The sequence below is a fragment of the Tilletiopsis washingtonensis genome (genome assembly GCF_003144115.1).
Source record: "Tilletiopsis washingtonensis strain MCA 4186 unplaced genomic scaffold FA09scaffold_7, whole genome shotgun sequence".
NCBI classification, from domain to species: domain Eukaryota; kingdom Fungi; phylum Basidiomycota; class Exobasidiomycetes; order Entylomatales; genus Tilletiopsis; species Tilletiopsis washingtonensis.
Window position 1 is genome coordinate 617,555 of NW_020312004.1, and position 15,887 is coordinate 633,441.

General features: G+C 68.0%; 5 protein-coding genes across 5 annotated transcripts; 3 read left to right on the forward strand and 2 right to left on the reverse strand.

Annotated features, from left to right (window-relative positions):
- Positions 1-606: 606 nt before the first annotated feature.
- FA09DRAFT_337888 (hypothetical protein) lies at positions 607-2,937 on the forward strand (the record flags this gene model as incomplete). Its single annotated transcript, XM_025744043.1, has 3 exons — positions 607-873; positions 924-2,867; positions 2,923-2,937. The coding sequence occupies 3 exons, from the start codon at positions 607-609 to the stop codon at positions 2,935-2,937; spliced, it is 2,226 nt and encodes a 741-aa protein (XP_025599450.1).
- Positions 2,938-3,275: 338 nt separating this feature from the next.
- Positions 3,276-7,368, reverse strand: FA09DRAFT_329107 (hypothetical protein). The gene is made up of 7 exons (XM_025742035.1): positions 7,346-7,368; positions 7,158-7,184; positions 6,942-7,101; positions 5,969-6,887; positions 5,014-5,918; positions 4,224-4,957; positions 3,276-4,169 (listed from the first exon to the last, which is right to left on the reverse strand). The coding sequence occupies exons 2-7, from the start codon at positions 7,166-7,168 to the stop codon at positions 3,305-3,307; spliced, it is 3,594 nt and encodes a 1,197-aa protein (XP_025599451.1). The 5' UTR covers positions 7,169-7,184; positions 7,346-7,368; the 3' UTR covers positions 3,276-3,304.
- A 590-nt stretch (positions 7,369-7,958) lies between these two features.
- Positions 7,959-12,511, forward strand: FA09DRAFT_329108 (DUF625-domain-containing protein). Its single transcript, XM_025742036.1, has 6 exons — positions 7,959-9,278; positions 9,336-9,706; positions 9,763-9,859; positions 9,910-11,255; positions 11,516-11,706; positions 11,760-12,511. Exons 1-6 carry the CDS (start codon positions 8,186-8,188, stop codon positions 12,364-12,366), a joined length of 3,705 nt encoding a protein of 1,234 aa, XP_025599452.1. The 5' UTR covers positions 7,959-8,185; the 3' UTR covers positions 12,367-12,511.
- A 429-nt stretch (positions 12,512-12,940) lies between these two features.
- Positions 12,941-14,785, forward strand: FA09DRAFT_345649 (hypothetical protein; the record flags this gene model as incomplete). Its single annotated transcript, XM_025744705.1, has 1 exon — positions 12,941-14,785. The coding sequence occupies exon 1, from the start codon at positions 13,220-13,222 to the stop codon at positions 14,783-14,785; it is 1,566 nt and encodes a 521-aa protein (XP_025599453.1). The 5' UTR covers positions 12,941-13,219.
- Positions 14,786-14,886: 101 nt separating this feature from the next.
- Positions 14,887-15,589, reverse strand: FA09DRAFT_244232 (hypothetical protein). The gene has a single exon (XM_025739655.1). It carries the CDS (start codon positions 15,382-15,384, stop codon positions 14,989-14,991), a length of 396 nt encoding a protein of 131 aa, XP_025599454.1. The 5' UTR covers positions 15,385-15,589; the 3' UTR covers positions 14,887-14,988.
- Between the last annotated feature and the right edge of the window lie 298 nt (positions 15,590-15,887).

The following is a 15,887-nucleotide window of genomic DNA, read 5'->3' on the forward strand; positions in this document are numbered from 1 at the left end:
GTTGGGACGGCGTCTCTCCAGCTGACAGTGACGAGGTCGCCGTCGCTTCACCTGCAGCGCTGCCCTGCCAGCTGCCGCAGCGGCGCTCGCCAGAGTCCGAATCCGGCGTCTGTGCTGCGGCTTGCTCCTCGTCGGGTGGCAGCGGCAGCTCGCATGACGGTCGATGCGCTCAAGCGTGCAGCGAGCGGCGGCGGCAGACGGCAGAGGCAGCGGCCAGCATCCCAGGGCTTGCGCAGCACCCCGGGCCGGTCCTCCTGCGGCTGATCGGCTGCCTTGCGCTCCCCGCGGTAGCCTCACGACGACGCAGCGCCCTCGCCCTCGGCTGCGGCCTTCTTGCCTCGGGCCGACGCCACCTGCCCGAAGCGGGCATCGATCGCTTCGATCGGGCCGGTTGAAGGGTGCTTGCGTCTGCTTGCCCCTATCGCAGTTCCCAGCCCCTGAGATCGCCGCTGGCGATGCTTGCCCTCTTCGGCCAGCCGCAGCATTGCACAGCTCGCACGATGTGACAGATGCTCGAGAGGAGGAGGCAGCGATGCTTCGCTCCACCACCTCCCTCCTCCTTCACAGCTCTTTGCCGAGCTCGCGACGCACTCACGTCCGCTCACCATGTCCGTCGGCGACACGCCAGAAGCGCGGCCGACGATCGCCAGTCGGCGCCGCAAGCCGCTGGCATCGCTCTCGGCACTGCTGCCCGAGTCGCTCGCCTCTCGCTCGCAGCGTCTGGCGCATGCCTTCCCGCTCGCTTCGCCGCCCGTCGTCTCGCCGGCGCCGAGCTCGTCCAAGTCGCTCTTCGCCCTGCCGGCCGCGCTGCAGAGCCTCTCGCCGCGCGCCAGCACGTCGACGCCGCGCGAGCCGATAGATGAGGAGGACTTCGTGAGTGCCTTGCAGTGCCGTTGTCGGAACTATCGCTGATCCCTTGACAGATCACCGACATCTACGATGCGCGCACGCTGTCGTCGTCCTTCGCCGTGCTGGCGTCTTCGGCAGGCGGATCTGGCTCGCACGAACGGGACATGTCGCAGTCGGTGCCCAGCACGGCGCTGCCTCGCTCGCCGCTCTCAGGCAGTGAGCGTGAGCTCGAAGAAGCAGCAGCGCGGCCGATGACGGCCTCGCAGCGCTTCCGCTTCCGCAAGCGCAAGCTCGTCTCGGACAGTCGGCGGGTGGCACAGGAGCAGGAGAGTCGAGCTGCCGCACAGCGTGAAGCAGTGCCGCGCAGCTTCGCCTCGACGCTGGCCTTCTGGCGCAAGAGAGGCGAGCCGTCCGAGACTTGCACTTCGCCGCCGCTCTCGGGTTATCTGGAGAGAACGCCGTCGCCGACGACGGCGCTCGGGCTTGACCTCACCCCAGAGGCACTCGCGGCCGTGGCAGCCGCCAGCACCTCGTCGCCCGTCGCATACATCTCCCACTCGGAGTCTGCCCAGATGGAGCGAGCGGATGCGGCTGCCCAAGCTGTCTACGAGCAGGACGAGGCGGCGCTGCGTGGGCTCGGCGTCACGCTGGCAGAGGGCCACGCGGCTTGCGTGCTCGAGACAACGCACTCGCCTGACTCGTCAGACGACGACGGCATCATGAGTATGCCGCTGTCAACCTCGCTACCTGCTTCTCCGCCTCGTGCCGGACATCGCAAGCGGGCATCGGAGAGCTCCATCCTCAACATGTCCCCGCGCCGTTCCAATGGCGCCTCAACGGCCACGGGTACGCTCGAGGCTGAGGCGAGCATCGCGATCAGCCTCGTCGAGGCATTCTGCTCCACTACGCCCGTGCTTCCCTCCTCCAACGAGCAGCACACCATCCGAGCTCGCACGGCCACGCGTCCGCAGCTTCAGCAAGCGCTCTCTGCGACTCCCGAGTACACTGCAGAGCCGCTCAGCATCGAGGTGCCGCGCAGCGCGTCGGGCACAAACGGCATCGGGCACAGTCCGCAGCACACTGGCTCACGACAGAGTCCCATCTCGTCCTTCCGTCGAGCCAGCAGTCGCCTCTCCATCAGCCCTTCGGACAGCCGCGCCAGCTCGACCAGCATCAGTCCGGCAAGCCGCTTCTCATTCCGGCGCATCTCGCTCGGCTCTTCTCAGCAGCGCCACAGCCCAGGGCCCAGTCCTACCTCGCGCAAGAGTGGCAAGGCGCTGGCGGCAGAGGAGCATGCGGCCGAGCAGGCCTTCGAGCGAGGCGAGACGCACGAAGAGGTGGGAGCACGTCGAGGGCCGCGACGCTCGCGTCCCACAAGCCTCAGTCTCGGTGCGGAGGCCAGACTCGCTGCCGACCAGGCTGCAGCACGGGCACCGCCTCGAGAGTCCCTGCCCACGAATGTGGCGCAAGGCCCGAGGTCGTCGCTCTCCTCGCTGGTGCCGTGGAGTGCACACTACAGCGGCCCTGTCAGCCCAAGCACGGAGGGCTCCGTCGCTCGGGCAGCAGCGTTCCACTCCGTCAGCAGCCCGGGATACGAGTTCCCGACGTCGGCGCCGTACAGCCCGATCCCCGAGCTGTCGTCCTCGCCCGGACTCGACGAGCACCTCGACGCTGCAAGTCCCGATATGTCAGCGCCCGACTTCCTCTTCGCGAGCCAGGCGCTGCTGCAACAGCACGACGTGCTCCAGACGAATGCACAGATCGTCAGTGCCGGCTCGCCCAACGGCACGCGCCGTGGCAGCGCATGGAGCATCATGCTGCCGCACTCGGCGGCGGGCAGCTGCGACACGAGCGTCGAGCTGCCGGCAGATGAGACCGGCGATGCAGACGCGGCAGGTCTGGCCAGGCTTCCAGACACGCCCGAGCTTCCGATCGCTCGGCGCTACTCCACTAAGCGCACATCTCTGCCTGCGACCGACGCAGCTTCGGCCAGCAGCAGACCCGCCTTGCAGCGCGCCGTGAGCGAGCGAGCGGCAACGGGGCAGGAGAGGCTCGACAGCTGCTGGTGGACAGAGCACAGCATGGTAACGCCGTCGCCATCGCGCCGTCATGCCGGACCACCGCCAAGCGCGCTGCAGACGCGCCGCACCGGCGCAAGACCGCTCTCGGCGCCTCTCGTCATCCCGCCGCAGTGGCAGGCCGCTGACGAGACCGGCATGATGTCCCTCTCGCCTCATCATCGCATGCCGAGCTCGGCTCGACGCGCCTCAGGCGTGCCCAATGCGCGAGCAGGTCATGACATGCTACGCAGCCTCTCCGACACCCACGCAATCCCGCGCTGAGATGGCTTCACCGCGCCTCGAGGGCCACCTGAACCCCTCCTCTTCACGCCCACTTACGCACCCCAATGTCTCACACATTCGCATCGACCGCAATAATGACTGCATTGCGTCCCTCACAGCGTCCATTCGTCGACGCCCTCACGCTCGCTGATGAACGGCCGGGCGATGGCGTTGACGCTGCCGTCGCAGACGACGCAGGCGCTGGCGACGAGGCTGTCGAGCTCGTCGCGCAGCTCCTCGATGCGCTCCTCTTCCTCCATCTTGCGTGATGGCGCGACAGCATTGGCGTGTCCGTCGGCCTCTGTGCTCGTCTGGCCGAGCGCTGCCAGCCTCGCGCGGCCCTCCGACGGCGAGGCCGACGAGAGTGGGTCGAGCACCCGTCGCCCGCTCGACACGCCGACGCTGACGCCGGCGCTGATGGCGCCAACGATGGCGTCCGGCAGGATGAACTCGCGCAGGCGGTCTAGGCCGACGAAGGGTATGCTCGCCGCGGCGCCTGCACCCTTGCGCGTGACGCGGCCGACCTGCGCCAGCGCGGATGCGTATAGCGGTGGCGGCGCTGGGATGAGGCCAGACGTGAGCGACGACAGCTGCTCCTGCAGCTCGAGGATGCGTCGCAGGGTGCGCTGCGGCAGGTGCCGCGTCGTCTCGGCGATGAGGCAGTCGGCATGAAAGCTGTGGCGACAGGGAAAGACGTAGAACTGCCGCTGCAGCAGCGTCTGGTCGCACACGGCGCACTTCTCATCGGGCTCGACGGTGACGAGGCGCTTGGCCAGGTTGGCAGTGTCGGCACGGATCGAGTCGGCACTGCGCGCGGCCTCGTCCATCTCGTCTTTGAGTGCCTCGATGCGCGCTGCATAGCCCTCGAGCGCGCCGCAGATCTCGTCCTTGAAGTCGTCGATGACGACGAAATCGGGGAAGAACGGCAGGATATCCTCGATGGAGAGCAGATCTGTGCGGGAGAGGAACACCATCGCGCTGCAGCAGAGTCGATCAGTGTCAGAAGAACGGTAGTCACGAAGTGCCACTCACGCGCGGATGTCCTTCTTCGTCTCGACCACATGCCGTGCGCCCTTGAGCCACAGCTTGCGCCGCAGGCTCGTGTTGCCCTCCGCCATATCGGCGCAGATGCACGCCAGCTCGATGTCGCCGCCGTGCAGCGCCATGTCGACGGCGCTCTCATACAGACCCATCTTGGCATAGATGCGAATGCATGCCTCCTGCCGTCCGTTGGCGCTGCACGTGCGCAGGGCGTAGTCGAGATCGTAGCACGGAGCGCCGGTCCTCGGATTTGGCCGACTGTCGGCGATGAAGGTCAACAGAGCCGCATCGCCCCTCTCCCGCGGCTCGTGCGGCGCGCCGCGTGCCAACAGAGTGAGGAGCAAGTTGTGCACCGCAGCGTCGGTGTTGTCCTGCACGTCGATGACGTGGCGCAAGTAGCGCACCGCCTGGTTCGCTCCGCCCGAGCTCGGCTTGTGCTGCAGCATCGCAGGGATGAGCCGCCGCGGCTGCAATGCCGGCTGACGCGTCCACGAGTCGACGGTCGCTTGCGGAGAGTTGCGCATGAGCACAGCGGCGAAGCGGTAGTACAGTGCGAGCGAGGACTGCCGGTTCAGCGCCTCGATGGCCTGCTCCCAGCCCTCCTCCTGTACCCAGTGCCGCACGATGCGCTCGTGGTCCTGGATCACGGACGCGTAGTGCAGCAGGATGCTCGTGCGGCCGTGCCGCCCGATGAGGTTGAACACCGTCTTGCGGTCCAAGTTCTCCTGGCGTGGACGCGTAATCAGCAGATAGCGAAGCGCTCTCGAGGCGGCACACACACCTTGTAAGTGACGAGGAACTGCCGCAGCTCTTCCTCCAGCATCTCCTGCTCCACACGGTAGTTCTCCACGTTCGTGCTAGCTGCCTCGGCCGCGGCGACGTCCTCGAGCTCGTTGATCTTGCTGAGGTAGATCTCGACGAGCCACGTGGCGAGCATGATGCGCTGCGTGACGTCCGTCTTGCGCAGGCGCTCCAGCCGCATCACGAGGTAGTAGCGCAGCGCGTCGTTCTCGGCAGCGTCGAGGAAGCGCAGCACGATCTCCTCAAAGGTGCGGGCGTACGTCTGTGCGTAGCACTGCGCCGCCTGGATGAAGCGGCCCTCGGCAAAGAAGCGGTCGCCCTGGCTGGAGAGCACCATGTCGCGCTGTGCCGGCGTCTTGGCGTAGCGCAGCGCCGTGTCGTGCGAGCCGCGCTCGAGGTACACGCGCCACACGTCGCGGTCCTCGTCCTTGACGACGAGCTCGAAGATGCTGGCGTCCGTGTACACCCAGTACGTACGGCGGCTCGGGTCGACGGCTGCGGCGATGACGCGCTCGTGCGGCTTGAGCGGCAGCACCTCCTCGAACACGACGCGGTCGTCGAGCGAGCTAATGCCCATGATGCGGTCGCGGTAGAGCAGCAGAAAGTGGAACTCGGTGAGCGCAATGGACAGCGGGATCTCAGCCACCGTGCCGCCGCCGCCGTTGGCTGCGCTTTCTGCCTCGTCCTCCTCCAGCGCGACCGCGGGGTAGGGCAGCAGGTTGGCGCTGTCGACGACGGTGTCGGCGCCTTCCTGCTCGGCGAACGACAGCAGCCCGTGGTAGACGCCCGGGCCGGTAAGCCATGCTAAGGCCTTTGGCGACTTGCGCTCGTTGGCAGCCCATAGATGCAGCTCAGAGTAGGGCAGATCGCCAGGCAGCTCGGACCCTGCGCGAGGCGTCAGCACGGCCACCGCATGAGCGCTCCGCTGTACTCACGCAATGGCGGCGCGGCATCTCCGCGATACGGCTCGAACAGCGCGTCGTAGAGGCTCTCGCCCTCGCTCTCGTCCTTCTTGCTCTTGCCTAGCGGCCCAAGGATCTCGTAGATGCGCGTGCTCGTCGTGATGATGACGACGGCCTTGCCCTTGCCCTTCGACGAGCCAGTGAGAGGCTCAGCCGCCAGGCCCGTGGCGGCCTGTTGCTCCGGCAGCGTGAAAACATGCCTCAAGACGCGATCGATCTCGGGCCCGGAGCTGCTGCCGCCGGCTGTCCGCCTGGTGAGGCGGTCCAGGAAGTCGCCCTCGTCCAGGTCGCCGCCTGGCGGCGCCACAAGGACTGCCTCGTAGATCTCACCGGCGCGCGTGCCCAGCAGGATCTCGCGCGTGGAGAGCGGCGAGGAGATGGGCCGCCGCGCTGATCCCTGCGAGCTCGATGCGAGCTGCTCAGATGCCGCGCGGTTCCACGCGATGCTCTCGAGCACGAGGCCCTTGAGCCGCGGCAGTGGCCGCGCCTTCTTCCAGCCAGAGAACCAGTAGAAGTTGTCGCCGGAGCGCATGCTCAGCACCAGATGCCGGCCGCTGGGATCCGAGAACATCTTGTGCGGCCCGAGCAGGTTCGGATCGATCGGCGGCGCATTGCGTGTCCGCGGCTGTGGCGGCAGCGGCACCTCGGCCTCCTCTGTCCGCTCTGGGTCGTCCAGATTGATGCGCACCAGTCGTGGCCGCTGTGCGGCGGCGCTCTCGAAGCCGCCCCCGGCTTGCAGCGACGGATAGGAGTAGAGGCACATGGTGAGGATGTTCGAGGCGACGGTGAGCAGCGCCAGCGGCGCAGGAAAGGCATACTGCACGCGTCCGAGCTGGAAGATGGGCACGAGCGAGGCGCCGTCGAGGTCGCTGGAGACGAAGCCTGTCTCGAGCTGCGGTGCGATACGATGAGTTTGCGGAGCGCCGTCAGCAGCATATCGACTCACAGCAGTCAGCGGCTCGACCGGGCCGTCCAGCTCAAAGCCATCGCCATCCACATCCTGCGCCGAGCCCAGCGCCGTCAGGCCCACATTGCCGGCGCGCGAGGGCCCAGGCATGCTCGATACGCTGGCCTCCAGCCCGGCAGAGCGCGAGCTCTGTACGAATCTGAACAGGATGCTGGTCAGAGGCAGAGCGCTCGTCGAGCCGCACGACGGACTCACTCGTCGAACATGCTGGCGGCGCGTGCCCTGGACGACGTGCAGCTCCGTCAGCCTGAGTCCGCTTGGCGCTAGCGCTGGCCAGGAGGGGACGGCGAGGCCTGAGCTGCGTGCGTCTGCCTCGCTTGCCCACACGCTGCTGCCGGCCTCGAGCGCACTCCGAGCTCGCGGCTGATCGGCGGGGCACTCACCACGCAGCAGCGTCTGTGCGCCCTGTACCTCACTCGCGCGCACGACGCTCCAAGATCGACGCGGCGAGGGCAGCTGCGTGCGACTTCGATGCCGCAGAGCAGCGCGGGCGACGAACAGCGGGGCCGGCGAAGAGGCAGGCGGTGCGAGCGAGGCGGCGTGGAGAGCGGATGGGGTCCAGAAGCACGGCCGTGCGCTGTCGTGCGCCCGAGAGCGGTGCGGCGCCGGAGCGGGCGGAGCGAGCTTGGCCGCGTTCCCACGGTGACCGCGTGCACGCCAGCAGCTCACGGCCGGCCTCCTCGACGGAGTCGAGCTGCTCTCCGGACTTGCTTCGAACATCTGTTCCAGCATCTCAACTCTGCTCCGAGCTGCGCCCTCGTGCCTGAGATCTGCCGCTTCGACGCCGAGGATGGGCGCTTGGGGCCCTGATGGGCCCGATGACGACGGCACTTGTGCTGCCTTCACCCTCTCGTCTGCCGCCGCGGCCTGCTTGCTGGGCTGCAGCTGCAGCGCGCCCGCACCGCCGCCGCCGCGCCCGCCGCTCATCGCACGAGCTGGCGCGCGGCGTGAGAAGGCGCGCCGCGCCGCCACATGTCACGCGCCCCACGCTTAGCTCCCCATCATCCTCCACCGCCGCCCTCATCTGCCCCTCACTCTAGCCCACCTCCACCGCCTCACACTCCTTCTGGCCGACACACAGCTGCGCGAGCGACGGCTCAGCGGCGACCCGCGCGCGTCCACCTGCGCCGCTCCGGCCCACCTCCGTCTGCGCCTTCGTGCTGCCACGCGCGTCGCGTCTGCCGCCAGCTGCAGGCGCGCGTCGCAATCTCCGAGCGGCCGCCATGAGCTCGCCGTCGGCCGCCACCGCGCCGCCTGCCGCAGAGCAGCAGACGCCGCAGCCAGCAGCGACGAGCGTCTCTGAGCCACAGGCCGCTGCTGCTCCGGCTGCCTCTGGCGCCGACACTTCGCTGGCCGCCGCTGCTGTGACGCTGGCGACTGCGGCTGCGTCTGCAGCGCCGTCTTCCTCGTCGCCGACAGTGACGGCCGCACCGAGCAAGACGCCGCCGCGTACCACGCGTACCTCAGCTGCCGGATCCTCGCCAGGTGGGCGCTCGCCCGCCAGCTCCGGCCGCTCGTCGCCCTCGACGCCGGGCACCAGTGCTGCAACGTCAGCATCGCCGCGCAGCTCGGGCCGCGCGTCTCCCAGTGCCAAAGGCAAGGAGAGAGACACGGGCGCTGGAGCTGCAGGCACGCCTACGCGTCAAGGCAAGCGCTCTCATCCGGACGCTGGCGCGGAGTCTGCCGGCAGCCCGGGCGCCAAGGCCGCACGCACCTCGTCGGAGCAGAGCCCGAAGCGGAGAGGCGGCGGCAACGGCGGCAACGGCGTGACGCGCCGCAACGCCAGCAGTCCACGGCGGACGAAGAGCGCCGCTGCTGGCGACGGTGCCGGGAACGGCTCGCCTCGTGCGACTGCCGGCGCAGAGCTGGATGCCGACGGCGACACGTCGACGGGCTCCGTCGATGACGTCGGCGACATCTCTGGCGGCTCGGCCAGCTCAACAGGCTCGAATGGAGGCCTGGCCTCTGCATTCCAGTATCCTTCCGAAGCCGGTGCTGGCCTGCACATCTCGAGCACAGTGAGCCGCGGCTCGTACCACCAGTGCGGTACGGCGCGCCGAGTCAAGGTGTACGAGCTGCAGGGCGAGACGTGGCACGACCGGGGCACGGGCTTCTGCGCCGGCGTCTACGATGAGGGCCGCGACGAGGCGCTGCTCGTGGCGTGCGGCGAGGAGTCGTGCGCCGTCATTCCGCTCGAGAATGAGACGGAGGAGGGCGCGCCTGGCTTCATCTTGGTCGTGACGCCGACGTTGGAGGGCGAGAATGTGTTGCTGAAGTCGACGGTGGTCCGGGAAGACGTGTATCAGCGGCAGCAAGGTGAGTGGCCGCAGCGACAGGCGTGCGTGAGGGAGCTCAGCTGACGTGCGGCTGCAGATACCCTCGTCGTCTGGACCGAGCCGACAGGCGTGGACATGGCGCTGTCCTTCCAAGAGGCCGAGGGCTGCTCCGAGATCTGGGAGTTCCTCACCGAGGTGCAGAAGCACTTCATCCTGAACGGCACGGCGATGCCGGCCGGGCAAGAAGGCGCGCTCTCCGACTCGCCGCCGCTCACGCCAAACGCGGGCAGCAGTCCGGTGCCGGGGCCGCTGCACGAGGGCGACAGCCTCGTCATGGCCGATGGCGGCGCGTTCTACTTGCCCGAGCCGCAGATGGACAACCTGGAGCTTGTAGAGGTGACGCTCAAGGACGCGGCGAGCCGTGGGCCGCACGCGCGGGAGAAGGTCGCGGCGTGGATGCTAAAGACAGTGAGTGGGGAGACATCGCCGACGAAGACAGCGGCGCGCTGACGCAGCCTTACCAGGGCTTCCTCAACAAGCTGCTGCCGGTCTTCAGCGATGCGGAGGATCTCGAGCAGCTGACCGCGCTGCACCACCTCTGCACGATCATGCAGGCGACCTGTGAGCACGCCCGGCGCCCTCTCTGCCTTCAGCCGCTGACTGCTCTGCAGTGTCCCTGAATGACCACGCGCTGCTCGAGACGATCCTGCAGGACGAGGTGTTCCTCGGCGTCGTCGGCATGCTCGAGTACGATCCCGAGTTCCCGACGCTCAAGGCCAACTACCGCGACTTCCTCACCAAGACGACGAAGTTCCGCAGCGTCGTCGAGATCGTCGAGCCGCACATCCTCGCCAAGATCCACCAGACGTACCGCCTCTCCTACCTCAAGGACGTGATCTTGGCGCGCGTGCTCGACGACCCAATGTTTTCGGTGCTCAACTCCTTCATCTTCTTCCACCAGGTCGACATCGTCGGCTTCTGCACGAGCTGCGAGGCGTTCCTCGTGCCGCTGTTCGCGCTCTGGAACGAGGGCTATCAGCTGACGCCGGCCATGATCCTCAAGCGGCGGCAGACGGAGAAGGAGGCGCTGGCAGAGACGAGCGAGGAGCAAAAGGCACAGCGCGAGGAGCGCAAGCGCGACGGCATGATTCTCATCCAGCAGCTCTGCGCGATGGGCAAGCAGGTGCAGCTGCCGGCGCGCATCAGCCTCTACCGCTCGCTCGTCGACTGGGGCCTGCTGCGCGTGCTCGAGTGGGCGCTGCAGCAGAACAGCGCCGAGACGCGGCTGCGCAACGCTGCAGCAGAGGTGCTGCTGACGATCATCGAGTACGACGCCAACAGCGTGCGCGCGCACATCCTTGTGCAGGCAGAGCACAAGCTCTCCACGCCGCTCTCGACGCTGCTCATCGACTCGCTGCACGCCGAGCAAGACCTCGGCCTCAAGACGCAAATGGCAGAGGCGATGCGTGTGCTCTTTGACACGGGCATCGAGGGCGCGGCGTCGGCTGGCAACGCTGTCGTTCAGTCGTTGGCCGCCGCCGCCGCAGCGGCCGCTGGCTCGAAGGCGAAGGACGAGGCGGACCGCTTCCTGACGTTCATCTACGAGAGCGACATTGAGCGCCTCTTCTCGCCGCTCAGCACGCTGCCGAACTTCCGCGAGATCGCCGCCGGCACGCACGTCGACCTGCAGCCGCGCGCCCGCAGTGCGCTGTTCGGTCACCTCTGCGACCTGCTCTGCTACGTCATGGCGAACCACACGTTCCGCTCGCAGTACTTCGTCATTACCTCGGAGATCGCCATCTCCGTCGCCGCGCTGCTGGCGGCGCGCGAGAAGCACATGCGCCTCGCTGCGCTGCGCTTCTTCCGCGCATGCCTAGCGCGCAACAACCAGTTCATCAACCGGCATCTTGTCAAGATCGAGCTGCTTGGTGCTGTGCTCGACGTCGTGGAGCGCGAGGAGCGGCGAGACAACCTCGTCGCCTCGGCCGTCCTGGACTTCTTCTTCCACATTCGCAAGGTGAGTGCTGTGCCCTGCAGTGGCTTCGTGTCCCCGGCCTCTTCCTGCGCAGCGCCTGGTCCGTCTCTCCGCCAGGCGAGGTGCGGGACCCTGCGTGAGCCTTCGGGAGCGTGCAGGTGCCAAGAGACCAAGATCAGGCGCACTCGCTGCGCGCGGTCGACATATGAGCCGCCCCCACAAGAACACAGTGGGCGCGCACAGATACCGGCTGCACAACCTCTGCTTCACTGCTCTGCATTCGCTGACTGCTTCCTCTGCAGGAGAACATGAAGCCGCTCATCTCACACGTGATGGAGAAGTACGGCGAGCGCGTGCGCAAGCTGGCACAGCTGCCCACCGTGGGTCCGGGCTTCGCCGCCTTCGTGCTGCAGCACGAGAAGCACGTCGAGCCGGTGCCCGAGGCCAGCACCACTGCCGAGGTCTCGTCCGCTGAGGCCGAGCGCGAGCGGCGGTGAGTCGGGCATCGCAGACCTGCTGGGGTCAGTGCTGACCATTGAACCTCAGGCAACGCGATCTCGAGCGGCGCGGCGCCAACCGCGCGACGATGGACTCGGACGAGGAGAGCTACTTCAATGACGACGATGAGGAGGAGGCCGCAAACAAGATCGCCGCAGCCGCTGCACAAGCAGCGAGTGCGCCTACTGGCGATGCTTCGCCAGCTGCGTCTTCCTCTGCGCCCGCACGGCCCGGGCTCGTTGCGTACGCCGACGACGACGGCGATGCCGAGCCAGATCCCGAGGTGCTGCCCGCGGCCTCGAAGCTGCCCTCGATCCCCGACGAGGCCGACACGAGCGGCTCTGCCGACGCCTCTGAGCCGCTGAAGATGCCGGAGAAGCGGCGGCGCGGCGACGAGGAGAGCGAGGAGGACGACCTCATCGGCCGTTTGGCGAAGCGCAAGTCGATCGCCAAGGAGGAGGCCGACGCGGAAGAGGGCGGCTTCCTGCGTGAGAAGTCTGTGACGCCGGCTCCCGAAGCCGCCTCGAGCGCCGCTGCTCAGTCCGGCGGCGCCAAGAAGATCTCGCTCGGCCTCTCTTCGTCGTCGAAGAAGATGGCCGCCGCCGCCGCCACTGCTGCTGCTCCGTCCGAAGTGTCGCCGGCCACAGACTCCTAGGTGCGCCCCGGCTGCAGCTTTCTGGACCCGCAGGTGCTCCTGGAGCCCGCGCCTTGCACTCTCCCTTGCTTGCCTTTCCCGTCTTGCTTCCACCATCATTCACTGTAATTGTGCCGGCTGAATGTCAGATGCGCAGTCTTTGCAGACCGAGACGCGAGAGTGTGATGAGAGAGGTCGCGATGTGGGCAGAGGTCCTCTCGAGGTGTGGAGAGTGTCCAGTGTCCCACTTGCGGGTGAGACGACGAAGAAAGCCGCCAAGCACAAGAGGGATGCACCCTGCTTGTCCATCTGCGGCCATCAGAAGCCGAGATGTCGCTCTGCGGCTGCCGTCTGCCTGCTGCAACATCACGCCGCTGATGAGAGGGCAGCGCGGCGGCGGCACGCGGCAGGGATGAGCCGCTCAGGGGCCTGCCGCGCTCGGCACGTCGCGCCGCGCATCTTGCGCAGATGACACGTCGCGTGCAGGGTGCGGGACCGCAGTCAAGACCTTCTGGCCGCAAACGTGCGCGAGAAAGCTCAATAAGAATCCGGGAAGAGAGGAGACGGCCCAGATGTCGGCTGTCCATAGATCGAGGAGAGGGACAGGCGCAGCACCAGATCGCTGCGTAGCGGGCTCGCGCCGAGGTGCGGCACGCTCGAAGCGGCCTGATGGGGCAGGGCCTGCCCTAAATGGACGCGAGCCGTGCCTGGGCCATCCCACGTTGCACTGCCTCGTCACACCTGCCCCTGATCTCTTTGTGCTCGACGTCGCACGAGGTCCTTAGGGCTGTGCGCTTCTTGCCGCATCTCCACCTCCTCCCTCTTTCCTATCCCCCGCTCCTCGGTCCTCCACCCGCTTTCGCTTGCGCCCGCCATGACGTGGCTCGACCCCGACGTGACCGAGGGCGACTTTCCTTACTCGGAGCGCGTCATCGTCGTCTTCCTCGCCGCCACTCTGCTGGCCGTCGCGGCCCTCTCCGGCGTAGCGTGGGGCTGGTGGGCCGGGATAGGCCGCCGTCGCTGGCAGGCCATGACGGAGAAGGATGCGCGTGCCTGGGACGCAGCCATCGAGCAGGCGGCCATGCGCCGTCGCCAGCAGCTCATCGCCTCAGAGGCGGGCTCGCACAGCACTTCGCGTGAGCATGCCTCGGCCTCGCTCTCGACGCACAAGAGCGCCGGCACGCTCGGCACGTTCGAGTCGTTCGCCGCGTCCGACCGACACCTGCTGGCCGCTCCGCCGCCGGGCGGCTTCTCGCCGCCGCAGCTGGGCTCGAGCCCGCCCGTCAGCGCCGCAAACAGCCGGCCGGGCACAGCGGCCTCGTTCCGGCCCTTCTCTGGCTCCTCCTTTCGCGACAGTGCAGGCTCGGAGATCGGCCTGCTCACCGAGCCGCTCGTCGCGCCGCGCTCGCGTCCGCCTGGTCCGGCTGGACCACGTCGCCTGCAGCCGTCGCAGCTAGCTGAGTCCGACCTCGAGCAGGGCCTCTCGCGCTCGCTGTCCTGGCGACACCGGCGTGCGCAGCAGACCACTGCGCCGAGACTGTTTCCAGCGGACGAGGTCCTCGACGACGAGGCCATCGCTCCTCACGCCGCGCTCATCTCCTCGACGTCTCGAGCACGAGCCAGCGTCTCGCTCACGCGGCAGGTCTCATCGACGTCTCGAGGACGAGCAAGCGTGTCGCTGGCGCGGCAGGCCTCGTCCAAGTCGTACAACGGGCGAGCAGCTGGCAGACACGGCGCCAAGGCGTCCATCAGCAGCATTCGCGGCGGCCAGAACGTCTCTCGCGACCACCGCGCCATGCCAGACTTGCACCCCGCATCGCAAGCCGTCGGCGCTCGCCGGGCGCTGCAGCAGCGGCAGGCCAACGACAGCGCCGTCACTCGCGCGTCCGTCGGGCCGCCTTTGTCTGCTGTGCGCAGTGCTCCGCAGTCTTGGCGGGCCAGCGAGGTGCCCGATCCGATGCCGAGCAGCGTGCAGGGCCAACGGCGCGGCAGCGGCTTCTTTGCTCGTCTCGGCGACTTCGTCTCTGGCGGCGACTCGAGCAGCTCGGGCAGCCACGACAAGCCAGCATCGCTGGCACTGCAGCCTATTCTTCCTCCTTCGCCGCGCTCGCAGCGAGCACTGCCGCCGCCCGAGACGCCGAGCACGTTCGACTTCCCCAACTCGCTCGCCTATCCGCCGCTGCAGCCCTCGACGCTCGCGAGCCAGCGCAGTCCGATGCACAGCGCGCAAGCCGGCTTCTACACGCCGCAGGCGCCGCGCGGCTCGGTGCCGACAACGCCTCGCTCGGCACTCCCAACGACGCCGCGCTCGGCACTCCCGACCGCGCCATTCTCGCTGCCTGCGCCCGACTCGGCAGCGCACCCGGCGTCGCAGCGAAATGCGCGTCCCGAGACGCTTGTGCGCTACGAGCCGCAGGACTCGTCGCCCGGCTTGCTGTAGCTGGCCTCTGCTCGCCGGCTCTTCCTTTTTTCTCTTCCGATCGTCTCTCTTGCACAGCAGCGCTGCGTCTCGCTGGGGCAATGCGACAGGCGCGCGCGCTTTCATACGTGACTGACGAGCTTGACAGGGGTGTGCGTGAGGTGCAGAGGGAAGGCGCTGGACGTGGTGCGTCGTCGTCCCACGTGGACGCTCTCGCCGCTGGCTTATCCGGCGTCTGCTCGGCGTACGCCCGGGCTTGCCATCGGGACGCAGTGCGGGGTGGCTGCTGGGTTCGCCGGGCCATGCCAGCGGCAGCGCTTTCGGGCGAGCACAGCTGGGTCTTGCTCCCACGACAGCTGCACCCACCTCGTTCTGCCGCTGGCGGCCGTCGGCGAAACGGTGGCTGGCTTTCGGCTCGCTCCCGCGCCGAGCTTGCACCTCCGCTCGAGACAGAAGCCGCCTCTCGCGCTTCCATCCGCCGCGGTGCTTGGAGCGAGCATGCAGGCCATCGCTGCGGCTGCATCTGCCTGCGCACCATCGCTGCATGCTGTGCATCCCGCAGACATGACCTCCCTCCGCACAGCATGCTTGCTGGTTGCCGCACGATGGCGCCGCACCATGCCATGACGTCGCGGTAGCGTGTGCGCGCGAAATAGAGCTGTGCTGCGAGCCTGCGAGTGAGGTCAAGCTCTCATGCAGCGCACGGCCAAGCCGCGTGACCGCCCCGGCGTTTGAGACGCTGCAGCGCAGAGGAGAGGATCATCCTCGCTGGCGCTGCTCGACGCCCCAGAGCGACGCCGGGCTCGGCCTGGGCCGCGGCAGGACAGCTGTGCTGGCAGCTCCTGTCGCCGTCGCCCTGAATTCGAGGTGGCTCGAGAGCCGAGGCGGTGCGAGAAGAACTGCCCGGCTAGACTATGATAAGGCGCTGGCGCTGGCGGGGCGCGGGCGTGGCCGGCTGCAGCCAATCACAGGCCGCGCAACAGGGGCCGTGCCGCCGCGCTGGGGATCTCTGGGCGCCGGCGCGTGGCAGATGGCCGAGAGGGGCGCACCCTCGCCGTCTAGAAGCCCTTCTGCGCGCCCAGGCACTCATTCAACCCAAGCCCCGTCTCAGGAGCAGGGCGAG

Bases quoted from the DNA above. Each gene is read 5' to 3' on its own strand.
- FA09DRAFT_329107 (XM_025742035.1), bottom strand. The intron at 6,888-6,941 runs GTGAGTCGATAT...ATCGCACCGCAG, and splicing joins CGGTCGAGCCGCTGACTGCT to CTCGAGACAGGCTTCGTCTC. The intron at 4,958-5,013 runs GTGTGTGTGCCG...CGTCCACGCCAG, and splicing joins AGTTCCTCGTCACTTACAAG to GAGAACTTGGACCGCAAGAC.
- FA09DRAFT_329108 (XM_025742036.1), top strand. From the start codon at position 8,186: ATGAGCTCGCCGTCGGCCGCCACCGCGCCGCCTGCCGCAGAGCAGCAG. The intron at 9,707-9,762 runs GTGAGTGGGGAG...CAGCCTTACCAG, and splicing joins CGGCGTGGATGCTAAAGACA to GGCTTCCTCAACAAGCTGCT. The intron at 11,256-11,515 runs GTGAGTGCTGTG...CTTCCTCTGCAG, and splicing joins TCTTCTTCCACATTCGCAAG to GAGAACATGAAGCCGCTCAT.
- FA09DRAFT_244232 (XM_025739655.1), bottom strand. From the start codon at position 15,384: ATGGTGCGGCGCCATCGTGCGGCAACCAGCAAGCATGCTGTGCGGAGG.